This window comes from Anomaloglossus baeobatrachus, chromosome 7 (assembly GCF_048569485.1).
Source record: "Anomaloglossus baeobatrachus isolate aAnoBae1 chromosome 7, aAnoBae1.hap1, whole genome shotgun sequence".
Taxonomy (NCBI): domain Eukaryota; kingdom Metazoa; phylum Chordata; class Amphibia; order Anura; family Aromobatidae; genus Anomaloglossus; species Anomaloglossus baeobatrachus.
In genome coordinates, this window is record NC_134359.1 from 1,583,661 (window position 1) to 1,596,599 (window position 12,939).

At 45.7% G+C, this 12,939-nt stretch overlaps 1 protein-coding gene across 5 annotated transcripts in view; it reads right to left on the reverse strand.

The window, feature by feature from the left end:
- The window catches only part of SLC35F5 (solute carrier family 35 member F5), a 197,943-nt gene that overhangs the window by 56,198 nt on the left and 128,806 nt on the right, over window positions 1-12,939 (reverse strand). For all 5 annotated transcript variants that reach the window (XR_012724714.1, XM_075316960.1, XM_075316958.1 and 2 more), the window contains exons 6-9: window positions 11,673-11,863; window positions 10,978-11,059; window positions 10,475-10,562; window positions 10,299-10,363 (exon numbers count right to left, since the gene is read on the reverse strand). Coding sequence is in view for 4 of the 5 variants with exons in the window: in XM_075316960.1 (XP_075173075.1) it covers window positions 10,299-10,363; window positions 10,475-10,562; window positions 10,978-11,059; window positions 11,673-11,863 (426 nt within the window). In the remaining variant the exon portion in view is untranslated. The remainder of the gene's footprint in view (window positions 1-10,298; window positions 10,364-10,474; window positions 10,563-10,977; window positions 11,060-11,672; window positions 11,864-12,939) is intronic.

Consider the following 12,939-nt stretch of genomic DNA (forward strand, 5'->3'; position numbering starts at 1 on the left):
CAGAAATAGCATTGCAGGAGTATAAAGATATCAATAGGCAATGCAAAAAAGAAATCAAACAAGCAAAACTAGCTACTGAAACAAAAATCGCCAATGACATTAAAATAAATCCCAAAATCTTTTATAAATACATTAATGCCAAAAGAAAAACAAAGGATAGTATCGGCCCCTTAAAATATAATAAGAAGTTAGTTATAGAGGACAAACAAAAGACTGAGATATTAAATAGGCATTTCTCATCTGTGTTCACCAAGGAACTGACTGTACCAGGGATCATTCAACAAGTGAAAAATCAAAGTTGACCACCCGATATAATTAATTTAACACAAGAAGAAGTACGCCTACGTCTGAGAAAATTAAACATTGACAAATCCCCAGGGCCAGATGGCATTCATCCACGAATATTGAGGGAATTGAACCCCGTAATTGACAGACCGCTGTATCTCATCTTTTTAGACTCTTCCCCTCCCACCTAGTGACCCCGCAGGCTTGTAACAGGGTTGGTGCCTCAGGATTGGAGGATTGCTGATGTGGTACCGATATTTAAGAAAGGTAAGAGGGTAGATCCAGGCAACTACCGTCCAGTAAGCCTGACATCAGTAGTATGCAAAGTTTTTGAGGGCATTTTAAGGGATGACATGCAAAAATATGTTGCAGAAAATAATATGATAACTGACAGACAGCATGGCTTCATGAAAGATAAGTCGTGTCTAACCAACCTGTTGGGGTTCTATGAGGGGGTAAGTTCAAACCTGGATATTGGTAATGCAGCTGATGTGATTTATTTGGACTTTGCAAAGGCATTTGTTACTGTACCACATAATAGCCTTATACTAAAGCTCCAGAAGCAAGGACTAGGGGACACAATATGCAATTGGATAAGGAATTGGCTAAAAGATAGGAAACAAAGTAGTCATAAATGGTACATTCTCTAAATGGGCTATAGTCAGCAGTGGGGACCGCAGGGATCTGTACTGGGAGCAGTGGGGACCGCAGGGATCTGTACTGGGAGCAGTGGGGGCCGCAGGGATCTGTACTGGGAGCAGTGGGGGCCGCAGGGATCTGTACTGGGAGCAGTGGGGACCGCAGGGATCTGTACTGGGAGCAGTGGGGGCCGCAGGGATCTGTACTGGGAGCAGTGGGGACCGCAGGGATCTGTACTGGGAGCAGTGGGGGGCGCAGGGATCTGTGCTTGGACCGATTCTTTTTACTCTCTTTATTAATGACCTTGTGGATGGGATTGATAGTACAGTGTCAGTCTTTGCCGATGACACCAAACTATGTAGGATATTAAAAACTGACCTGGATAGTACAATATTACAAAAAGATCTGGATAAGATGTCAGAATGGGCAGATACTTGGCAAATGAGATTTAATGTTGATAAATGTAAAGTAATGCACCTAGGACGGAGTAATCCTATAGCTGCGTATACATTAAATGGAAGTAAACTCTGGACTACAGAACAGGAGAAGGACTTGGGTATTCTCATTACAAATAAGCTGAGCAGCAGCACTCAATGTCAAGCAGCAGCTGCTAAAGCAAACAAGATTTTAGGGTGTATAAAAAGAGAGATTAGATCCCGTGATCCCAACGTATTGTTACCCCTCTATAAATCACTTGTAAGGCCACATCTGGAATACGGGATCCAGTTTTGGGCTCCACATTTTAAAAAGGACATTCAGAAGTTAGAGTCAGTTCAAAGGCAGCAACTAGACTACTACAAGGAATGGAAGGCCTCCCATATGATGAGGAATGGAGGCCGCCCGTATGATGAGAGGTTGAAAAAGTTAGATATGTTTAGCTTAGAAAAAAGACGTCTCAGAGGAGATCTCATTTATATGTATAAATACATGTGTGGTCAATATAAAGGACTGGCACATGACTTATTTCTTCCGAAAACAATACTAAGGACCAGGGGGCACTCCCTGCGAGTGGAAGAAAAGCGATTCCGACACCTAAATAGGAAAGGGTTCTTTACAGTTAGAGCGGTCAGACTGTGGAATGCGACCACAAGAGGTAGTAATGGCAGATACTATAACAGCTTTTAAAAAAGGGCTGGATGATTTCCTCAGTACACAACATTGTTGGTTATAAATGACTTAGTGACTAAATGTAGAACTGGTGGAGGAAGGAGAACTAGATGGACCTAGGGCTTTTTTTCAACCTAAGTAACTATGTAACTATGTAAGACAAATTAAATGAAGATAATAATACCAAACCACAAGAGGTAGTAATGGCAGATACTATAAGGGTATGTGCGCACTAGGCGTTTTTTTCACGCTGCGTTTTTATGTGCGTTTGTGTCTCAAAAAACGCACCCGCGGCTAAAAACTGCGACAAAAACGCATGCGTTTTTGCCGCGATTTGGTGCGTTTTTTGCTGCGTTTTTAATCAGTGCACAATGCCATTAAAGATTGTTGATGAAAAAAAAAAAAGAAAAAGGTCTGATGTCATTTCCTTCTTCAAAATGTTCATTGTATGCAGGAGAGCAGACAGCTGCAGAACTAGTGTATGCAGGAGAGCAGACAGCAGCTGCAGAACTACAAGGCTCAGCATCCTCCATTCACTAGTGTATGCAGGAGAGCAGACAGCAGCTGCAGAACTACAAGGCTCAGCATCCTCCATCCAGGACTGTATGCAGTTTTTTGCCCAAAAAGAAAAAAAAAATGACATGGGCTTCGCCATATTTTTGTATGCTAGCCAGGTACAGCAGGCAGGTACGGGCTGCCCCCAACCCCCAGCTGCCTATTTGTACCCGGCTGGGAACCAAAAATATAGAGAAGCCCTTTTTTTTTTTATTTCATGAATTTCATGAAATAATTAAAAAAAAAAAATGACGTGAGCTTCGCCTAATTTTTGAGTCCAGCCGGGTACAACTAGGCAGCTGGGGATTGGAATCCACAGTGCAGGGTGCCCAAGCTTTCTGGGCACCCCCACTGCGAATTGCAGTCCGCAGCCACCCCAGAAAATGGCGCTTTCATAGAAGCGCCATCTTCTGGCGCTGTATCCAACTCTTCCAGCTGCCCTGATGCCGGGTGGCTAGCTAGGTAATAATGGGGTTAGGGCTAGCTGTATATTATCAGCTAGCCCCAAGCCCGAAATTCATGGTGTCACGCCAATATTAGACATGGCCACCATGAATTTCTAGTAATGATAAAAAAAAAAAAAAAACACAACACACAGAAAAATATTTTTATTAGAAATAAAACACAACACAATTAGTGACTCCATCTTTATTGAAATAAAGAACCCCCCCTCCGCAGTAATCCTGGGTCAGGGTCCCGCGCCGTCCAATCAGGATCCAATATCATCTGATCGGTTTGCTGGAAGGCAAAGTGATCAGATGATGTGTCAGGATAAACTACGTGAATCACATCACACATCAGCTGATTGTATAAAAGCTGATTATACAATCAGCTGATGCATCAGTAGAAAAAAAAAAAATAATACTCACTTATGTGCTGTGCTGATTACCGGCAGCTCCTGCAGCGATCGATTGGACAGGAGTCTGATCCTGTCCGATCGCTGCAGGAGCTGCCGGTAATCAGCTGATGAAGTCCCCTGACGGCAGGATCAGCTGATAGCCGGCCGGGCGCGAAAGCCGGCGAGACTACGATCAGCTGATGCGTCAGGTGACTGCATCAGGTGATCCACCGCCAGGTCCTACAAGCAAGGTCCTGCCCCGGGGAGACTGCACACAGCCAGAGCGGCGGTACCGAGACAGGGGCTGGGAGCGGGCATGGCACCGGGACCCTGCAGACAGGTGAGTATATATAACTTTTTTTTTTTCTACTGTTCACTTTTGTTTACGCCGCTGCCTCCACCTCCCGCCCAGACATGGCGCCGCACGGAGCTGACATGCACCGGGCGGGTTGTGGACGCAGCGGTGACGGTACCGGGAGGATTCATGCTTCTGTGTTTAACAACAGAAGGAATCCTCTTCCTGTACATGACACTTTACTGCCCACCCCTTGCGTTTATAGCTGCGTTTTTAGTCATAGAAACGCGGCTATATGCGTTTTTCATTGCGTTGTTGAACATCTCATTGAACTCAATGGGTGAAAAATGCAGTGAAAAACGCAGAAATAATTGACATGCTGCATTTTTGTGGTCACCACAAAAACGCAGCTACAAAAAAACGCTGTGTGCGGACAGCACTTCTGAAAACCCATAGACATTGCTGGGGAAGCAATGTCACTGCGTTTTCAGCACAAAAACGCGGTAAAAAACGCCGCTAAAAACGCGGCAAAAACGCCTAGTGCGCACATAGCCTAACAGCTTTCAAAAAAGGGCTGGATGATTTCCTCAGTACACAACATTGTTGGTTATAAATGACTTGGTGACCAAATGTAGAACTGGGGGAGGAAGATTGAACTAGATGGACCTAGGTCTTTTTTCAACCTAAGTAACTATGTAACTATGTAACATTGCCTATGACACTCTCGGGGTCCAGACGTGTGAGTGTGCAAAATTTTGTGGCTGTAGCTTTGACGGTGCAGATGCAAATCCTGGACATACAAACACACATACACACACAGCTTTATATATTAGATACATACACACACAGCTTTATATATTAGATACATACACACACACACACAGCTTTATATATTAGATACATACACACACAGCTTTATATATTAGATACATACACACACAGCTTTATATATTAGATACATACACACACACACACACACACAGCTTTATATATTAGATACATACACACACACAGCTTTATATATTAGATACATACACACACAGCTTTATATATTAGATACATACACACACACACACACACAGCTTTATATATTAGATACATACACACACACAGCTTTATATATTAGATACATACACACACACAGCTTTATATATTAGATACATACACACACAGCTTTATATATTAGATACATACACACACAGCTTTATATATTAGATACATACACACACACACACACAGCTTTATATATTAGATACATACACACACAGCTTTATATATTAGATACATACACACACACACACAGCTTTATATATTAGATACATACACACACACACACACACAGCTTTATATATTAGATACATACACACACACACACAGCTTTATATATTAGATACATACACACACACAGCTTTATATATTAGATACATACACACACAGCTTTATATATTAGATACATACACACACACACACAGCTTTATATATTACATACACACACACAGCTTTATATATTAGATACACACACACACACACAGCTTTATATATTAGATACATACACACACAGCTTTATATATTAGATACACACACACACACACAGCTTTATATATTAGATACATACACACACAGCTTTATATATTAGATACATACACACACACATACACACACACACACAGCTTTATATATTACATACACACACACACACACACACACACACATACATAGCTTTATATATTAGATACATACACACACATACACACACACACAGCTTTATATATTAGATACATACACACACATACACACACACACCCACACACACAAACATAGCTTTATATATTAGATACATACACACACACACACAGCTTTATATATTAGATACATACACACACACACACACACACACACACACACACAGCTTTATATATTAGATACACACACACACACACATTCAGCTTTATATATTAGATGGGATGTACAGAATATATATGTCAGAAGTGCAGTTACAGGTAAGACGTGGTCACAAACAGATACACAGATAGAGCAGTTACCTTATGCATCTGCCACAGTGGGGCGCTGTAGGACCAGGGTTTCATGGACTTCCTCATGAGTGTATTACGCATGACCCCCGAGTAAAGACCAAGTAAAATGGCCGAATTGAGGTTATCAATCCACACAGACTCCCTGCCCCCTCCCACCTAGTGACCCCGCAGGGCTGTACTTCTCTGCCCGTCATGAGTCTAAAATAATATCCCAAATTGAATATGATCCGCAACTCTGGACTGGGAGGTCCGATCGGGACGGGTCTGGTGTCATCGAACCCAACTGAGTCCCCTCTTCATTCTGAGTCCAAGCACTTCTCCTCTACCTGATTCCTACTCACAGTCCTCGGTACCGCCTTACCCCAGGGCACTACAATGAATCCGAGGGTATGCAGAGATGCGGCTCGGGGTCCCGATTCTAACGATGTGGTGGGGAATGGAGCGCACACGCACGGTAATATCATAACTGTGTATGACGTTACAGTCAGGAATATGACCTCCTGCTAAGGCCGAGCCTCCAGAACCCCTTTGACGCTTCTCAAGGCTCTGTAGTTTCCAGCCCACTTCCTTGCTGAATGGCCATCTGCCCCCACTGGCTAGACAGTGTAATTGGGATTTCTCACCTCCACCAGCCCCTGGCCCTGGGACAGAGCAGGATATCCCCTGACTGTGAGGTGGGTGTATATACAACGCAGCTGACTGACATGTATGAATGTCATAACTCTGCTAACGTTCCCCAGCATATCCTCACAACAGACAATATCACAGAGATCACATGGAGGGATCTTCTATGTGACCGTGTACAATATGATCTATATACAGACAATATCACAGAGAGGGATCTACTATACACAGGATGGGGATCTACTATGTGACTGTGTACAGTATGATCTATATACAGACAATATCACAGAGACCACATGGAGGGATCTACTATACACAGTACAGTGATCTACTATGTGACCGAGCACGGGCAGCACAGTGGCTCAGTGGTTAGCACTGCAGTCTTGCAGTGCTGATGTCCTGGGTTCTAGTGCCACTAAGGACAACATCTGCAAGGAGTTTTTATGCTCTCCCTGTGTTTGTGGGGGTTTCCTCCCACACTCCAAAAACATACTGATAGGGAATTTAGATTGTGAGCCCCAATGGGGACAGTGTTGCCAATGTATATAAAGCGCTGTGGAATTAAAGGGAAGGTATTGTCAAAACAAAACCTGAAAAAATGTAAAGTAATAATGTTTGAATGTTTTGTTTAAATATTATTTGTTTTTAATTGAGCAGAATATAAAAAAAAAAAATTAAAAAGTTTGATATTTTCCACTGTTAAACACTAGGGGGAGCAGCTGCTGAAATCCTACTGTAGAAAAAGCTCACATTACATATGTAGTAAAGTGGGCGGAGTCTTCTCTCCTGTGTGTTATGTCGCCTCCCCCCTCCCAATCTGAGTGTTTACAACAGATAACAGAGAATGACATGTAGGGGCACAGTGCCACAAATGTCCAAAGTGTCACCAAGCACAGCAGGAGTATCACCTAGAATAGGATTAGATACACAGCTCAGCAGACAGTATCACACAGTATAGGATTAGATACACAGCTGTGCAGACAGTATCACACAGGATAGGATTAGATACACAGCTGTGCAGACAGTATCACACAGGATAGGATTAGATACACAGCTCAGCAGACAGTATCACACAGGATAGGATTAGATACATGGCTCAGCAGACAGTATCACACAGGAGAGGATTAGATACACAGCTGTGCAGACAGTATCACACAGCATAGGATTAGATACACAGCTCAGCAGACGGTATCACACAGGAGAGGATTACATAGCTCAGCAGACAGTATCACCCAGAATAGGATTAGATACACAGCTCAGCAGACAGTATCACACAGGAGAGGATTAGATACACAACTCAGCAGACAGTATCACACAACATAGGATTAGAAACAGCTCAGCAGACAGTATCACACAGATTAGATACACAGCTCAGCAGACAGTATCACACAGGATAGGATTAGATACACCGCTCAGCAGACAGTATCACACAGGAGAGGATTAGATACAAAGCCGTGCAGACAGTATGACACAGCAGAGTATTAGATACAAAGCCGTGCAGATAGTATGACACAGCAGAGTATTAGATACAAAGCCGTGCAGATAGTATCACACAGCAGAGGATTAGATACAAAGCCGTGCAGACAGTATCACACAGGATAGGATTAGATACACAGCTCAGCAGACAATATCACACAACATAGGATTAGATACACAGCTCAGAAGACAGTATCACAACATAGGATTAGATACACAGCCCTGCAGACAGTATCACACAGCAGAGGATTAGATACAAAGCCGTGCAGACAGTATGACACAGGATAGGATTAGATACACAGCTCAGCAGACAGTATCACACAACATAGGATTAGATACACAGCTCAGCAGACAGTATCACACAGGATAGGATTAGATACACAGCTGTGCAGACAGTATTACATGAGAGGATTAGATACACAGCCGTGCAGACAGTATCACACAGCAGAGGATTAGATACACAGCTCAGCAGACAGTATCACAACATAGGATTAGATACACAGCCCTGCAGACAATATCACACAACATAGGATTAGATACACAGCTCAGCAGACAGTATCACACAGGATAGGATTAGATACACAGCTCAGCAGACAGTATCACACAGGATAGGATTAGATACACCGCTCAGCAGACAGTATCACACAGGAGAGATTAGATACATCGCTCAGCAGACAGTATCACACAGGAGAGTATTAGATACACAACTCAGCAGACAGTATCACACAACATAGGATTAGAAACACAGCTCAGCAGACAGTATCACACAGATTAGATACACAGCTCAGCAGACAGTATCACACAGGAGAGGATTAGATACACGGCTCTGCAGACAGTATCACAGGAGAGGATTAGATACAAAGCCGTGCAGATAGTATCACACAGCAGAGGATTAGATACAAAGCCGTGCAGATAGTATCACACAGCAGAGGATTAGATACAAAGCCGTGCAGACAGTATGACACAGCAGAGGATTAGATACAAAGCCGTGCAGATTGTATCTAATCCTCTGCTGTGTGATACTAAGCCGTGCAGACAGTATCACACAGGATAGGATTAGATACACAGCTCAGCAGACAGTATCACACAACATAGGATTAGATACACAGCTTAGCAGACAGTATCACACAGGATAGGATTAGATACACAGCTGTGCAGACAGTATCACACAGGAGAGGATTAGATACACAGCTCAGCAGACAGTATCACACAACATAGGATTAGATACACAGCTCAGCAGACCGTATCACACAGGAGAGGATTAGATACACAGCCCAGAATACCGTATCACACAGGATAGGATTAGATACACAGCCCAGCAGACAGTATCACACAGGATAGGATTAGATACACGGCTCAGCAGACAGTATCACACAGGAGATTAGATACACAACTATGCAGACAGTATCACACAGGATAGGATTAGATACACAACCCTGCAGACAGTATCACCAGTACACACACAGGTACTCACATGCAGTGGCGCGCACACACACACACACACACACACACACACACACACACACACACACACACACAGCAGCCAGAGCGGGGGGAGCTGCGGCAGCGGGCAGAGAACGGGCGGGAAGGGGGTGTCATTGGAGATGGTAACGGCGGGGGGGGGAAGGGCGGCGGCAGTAGCGGGGGCAGAGCAGGGGCTGGGGAGAATGGAGATGGGATGTCATAGGAGACGGTAACGAGGGGAGGGGAGGCGGCACGTACTCACACATCCCGGCGGTTGATGGGTAAAGTGGAGCAAACAGCATACACTGTGAGCTCCACAATAATGGCGCTGATCTCCTCCCTCTGCGGTGATCTGGACAGCCCAGGGGGCGCGTCCAGGTCACAGCAGACGCCCACTGTAACGTACTGCATGGGGTCGGATCCCGACCACTGTTCTCTATGCACAGGGGCTGCCATAAAGAGTTACTGTCGTTACACACACAGCAAATCCAGCATGGCAGCCCCCAGTGCCTCCAGTAAAATAAGAGTTAAATAAAAACTAAATAAGCTGCGATTTTCATTTTGTATTAGAAATACTTGATTTCATAATCACTATTTTTAATACAAAAATAAAAAAAAACGCGAAACCTTCCCTTTAATAGCGCTATATAAATGAATAAATATATTATTATTATTATATACAAACAATATCACAGATCACATGGAGGAATCTACTATACACAGGACGGGGATCTACTATCTGACTGTGTACAGTATGATCTATATATAAACAATATCACAGAGATCAGATGAGGGATCTACTATACACAGGACAGGGATCTGCAATGTGACCGTGTACAGTATGATCTATATATAAACAATATCACAGATCACATGGAGGGATCTACTATACACAGGACAGGGATCTGCAATGTGACCGTGTACAGTATGATCTATATATAAACAATATCACAGATCACATGGAGGGATCTGGAGTCTTTACCTATCGTGTTCTTATCTCTGGAGTTTTCAGACCCTGACCAGCTCACTAGGATCACTCCGCCAATACTGTGGAGAAAACATGAGAGGATATGATGAGATGGGTAGATAGAGGAAGGCTACACCGGGGGGACGCGGCCATACATGATGGGGGCCAATAACAATAAAATGTCTACTGACCTGAGAACCACAGCCAGCAACTTGGAGAGAGTGAAGCGGTCGCCACTGTTACTGGGAAAGATGGACGCCAGGATCAGTGTGAAGAGACCTGAAAAAAGAGCCCCAGGTTCAGAGCAATGGCGCCCCCGCTGGTGGGCCAGAGCAATGGCGGCCCCGCTGGTGGGCCAGAGCAATGGCGGCCCCGCTGGTGGGCCAGAGCAATGGTGCCCCCGCTGGTGGGCCAGAGCAATGGCGCCCCCGCTGGTGGGCCAGAGCAATGGCGGCCCCGCTGGTGGGCCAGAGCAATGGCGGCCCCGCTGGTGGGCCAGAGCAATGGTGCCCCCGCTGGTGGGCCAGAGCAATGGCGCCCCCGCTGGTGGGCCAGAGCAATGGCGCCCCCGCTGGTGGGCCAGAGCAATGGCGCCCCCGCTGGTGGGCCAGAGCAATGGCGCCCCCGCTGGTCTCACAGATTCCAGAGTTGACAGTTATGCAGAATCTATGGAGGAAACTGCTTGTGATCTCACCTGACGTGGACGAGATGATGTTCACGATGGCCACCTGCGAATCGGAGAGGGCCTCCTGATAGGAATAATTAGCCAAGAACCACTGTGAAAAGGAAGAAACCGCATCACCCAAAATCCCTGCTGCTCGTGTTACAGTGGTGGCCGTAACGCCGTATCCAAAAGGACGCCATCCCGTACAAAATGTCTCCAAGGCACCTGCTGTCTATTCAGACGATGGCACGGGCACACACACACACAGGGAGTGGGCTGGCGCAGAGAGCGCGCTGGGGAGGGAGCGCGGGGTGGGGGGGCCCGCAGAGAGCCCCGGACACCCAGAGAGAGAGTGAAAGCGCCGAACACCCAGAGAAAGCGAGAGAGAAAGCGAGAGAGAAAGCGAGAGAGAAAGCGAGAGAGAAAGCGAGAGAGAAAGCGAGGAACCCGGACACCCAAAGAGCAAGCACGCGCGAGAGCCCAGGACACCCAGAGAGAGAGAGCGCGAGAGCCTCGGATACTCAGAGAGAGAGAGAGCGAGAGAGCGAGAGAGAAAGAGAGAGCGCGAGAGCCCCGGGCACCCAGAGAGAGAGAGAGCCCCGGACAGACAGACAGAGACAGACACAGTCAGAGAGAAAGAGCGCGCCCCGGAGAGAGAGAGCGAGAGCGAGAGAGCGAGAGAGAGCGCGAGAGCCCCGGACACCGAGCACAACAGCTCCTCTTACCACAAAGCAGAAGATGAAGCTGATCTTGGCAACTTGGCAGATGGAGAATCTTCCACTTGTCCTCATTGCAGCCTCGCTGTCTTGCACTGTCAGGTGCGACATTCGGGACAGTTTGGCTTCCAGCGCTTGGCTTGATGGCAGCTGCCGCACTTCCATGAGGTTGCTGAACCGTACACGAGGCTTCTTTATAGCTAAGAATAAAACAGCATAGTGTAAGCCAGATCATGAGTGTAAGGAGGCAGAGATCCTGCAGAACCTCACACGACACATGGAGATGATCACCAGTAAAAGCCGCTTTACACACTGCGATATCTGTACCGATATCGCCAGCAAGCGTACCCGCCCCCATCGGTTGTGCGACACGGGCAAATCTCTGCCCGTGTCGCACAACATCGCCCGGACCCGTCACACGGACTTACCTTCCCTGCGACGTCACTGTGACCGGCGAACCGCCTCCTTTCTAAGGGGGCAGTTCGTTCAGCGTCACAGCGACGTCACAGCAGCGTCACTGAACCGCCGCCCAATAGATGCGGAGGGGCGGAGATTAGCGGGACGAACATCCCGCCCACCTCCTTCCTTCTGCATTGTGGCCGGGAGACAGGTAAGGAGAGCTTCCTCGTTCCTGTGGTGTCACAAGGAGCGATGTGTGCTGCCGCAGGAACGAGGAACAACTTCGTTACTGCTGCAGTAACGATATCTGAGAATGGACCCCCATGTCACCGATGAGCGATTTTGCACGTTTTTGCGACGATGCAAAATCGCTCATAGGTGTCACACGCAACAGCATCGCTACAGCGGCCGGATGTGCGTCACAAAATCCGTGACCCCAACGAGATCGCTGTAGCGATCTCGTAGCGTGTAAAGCCCGCAAAATCCTAGCATCATCTGTTATGGTCGAGAGACTACTGACATTCCCCATAGATATTCCATTCAAGGGAAAACACCATCCCTTATCCAGAGATAGTAGCAGCCAAGGAACTAAGATCCACTATCCCAAAAGGTCCAGGAGGAAAAAGCTGAAAAACCCAGAAAAAAAAGAGCACAAGAGCGTTAAATAACAGGCAGCACCCCGACATATACATACATACATACATACATACACACATAATAAATATATATATAAATATAATATAATATATATATATATATATATATATATAACATACATACATATATACACACACACACACACACACACACACACAACTAGAAATAGCGGTGGAGTGTGCTTACTCTAACTAGACACCTTCCTCAAAGATGAAGAAAG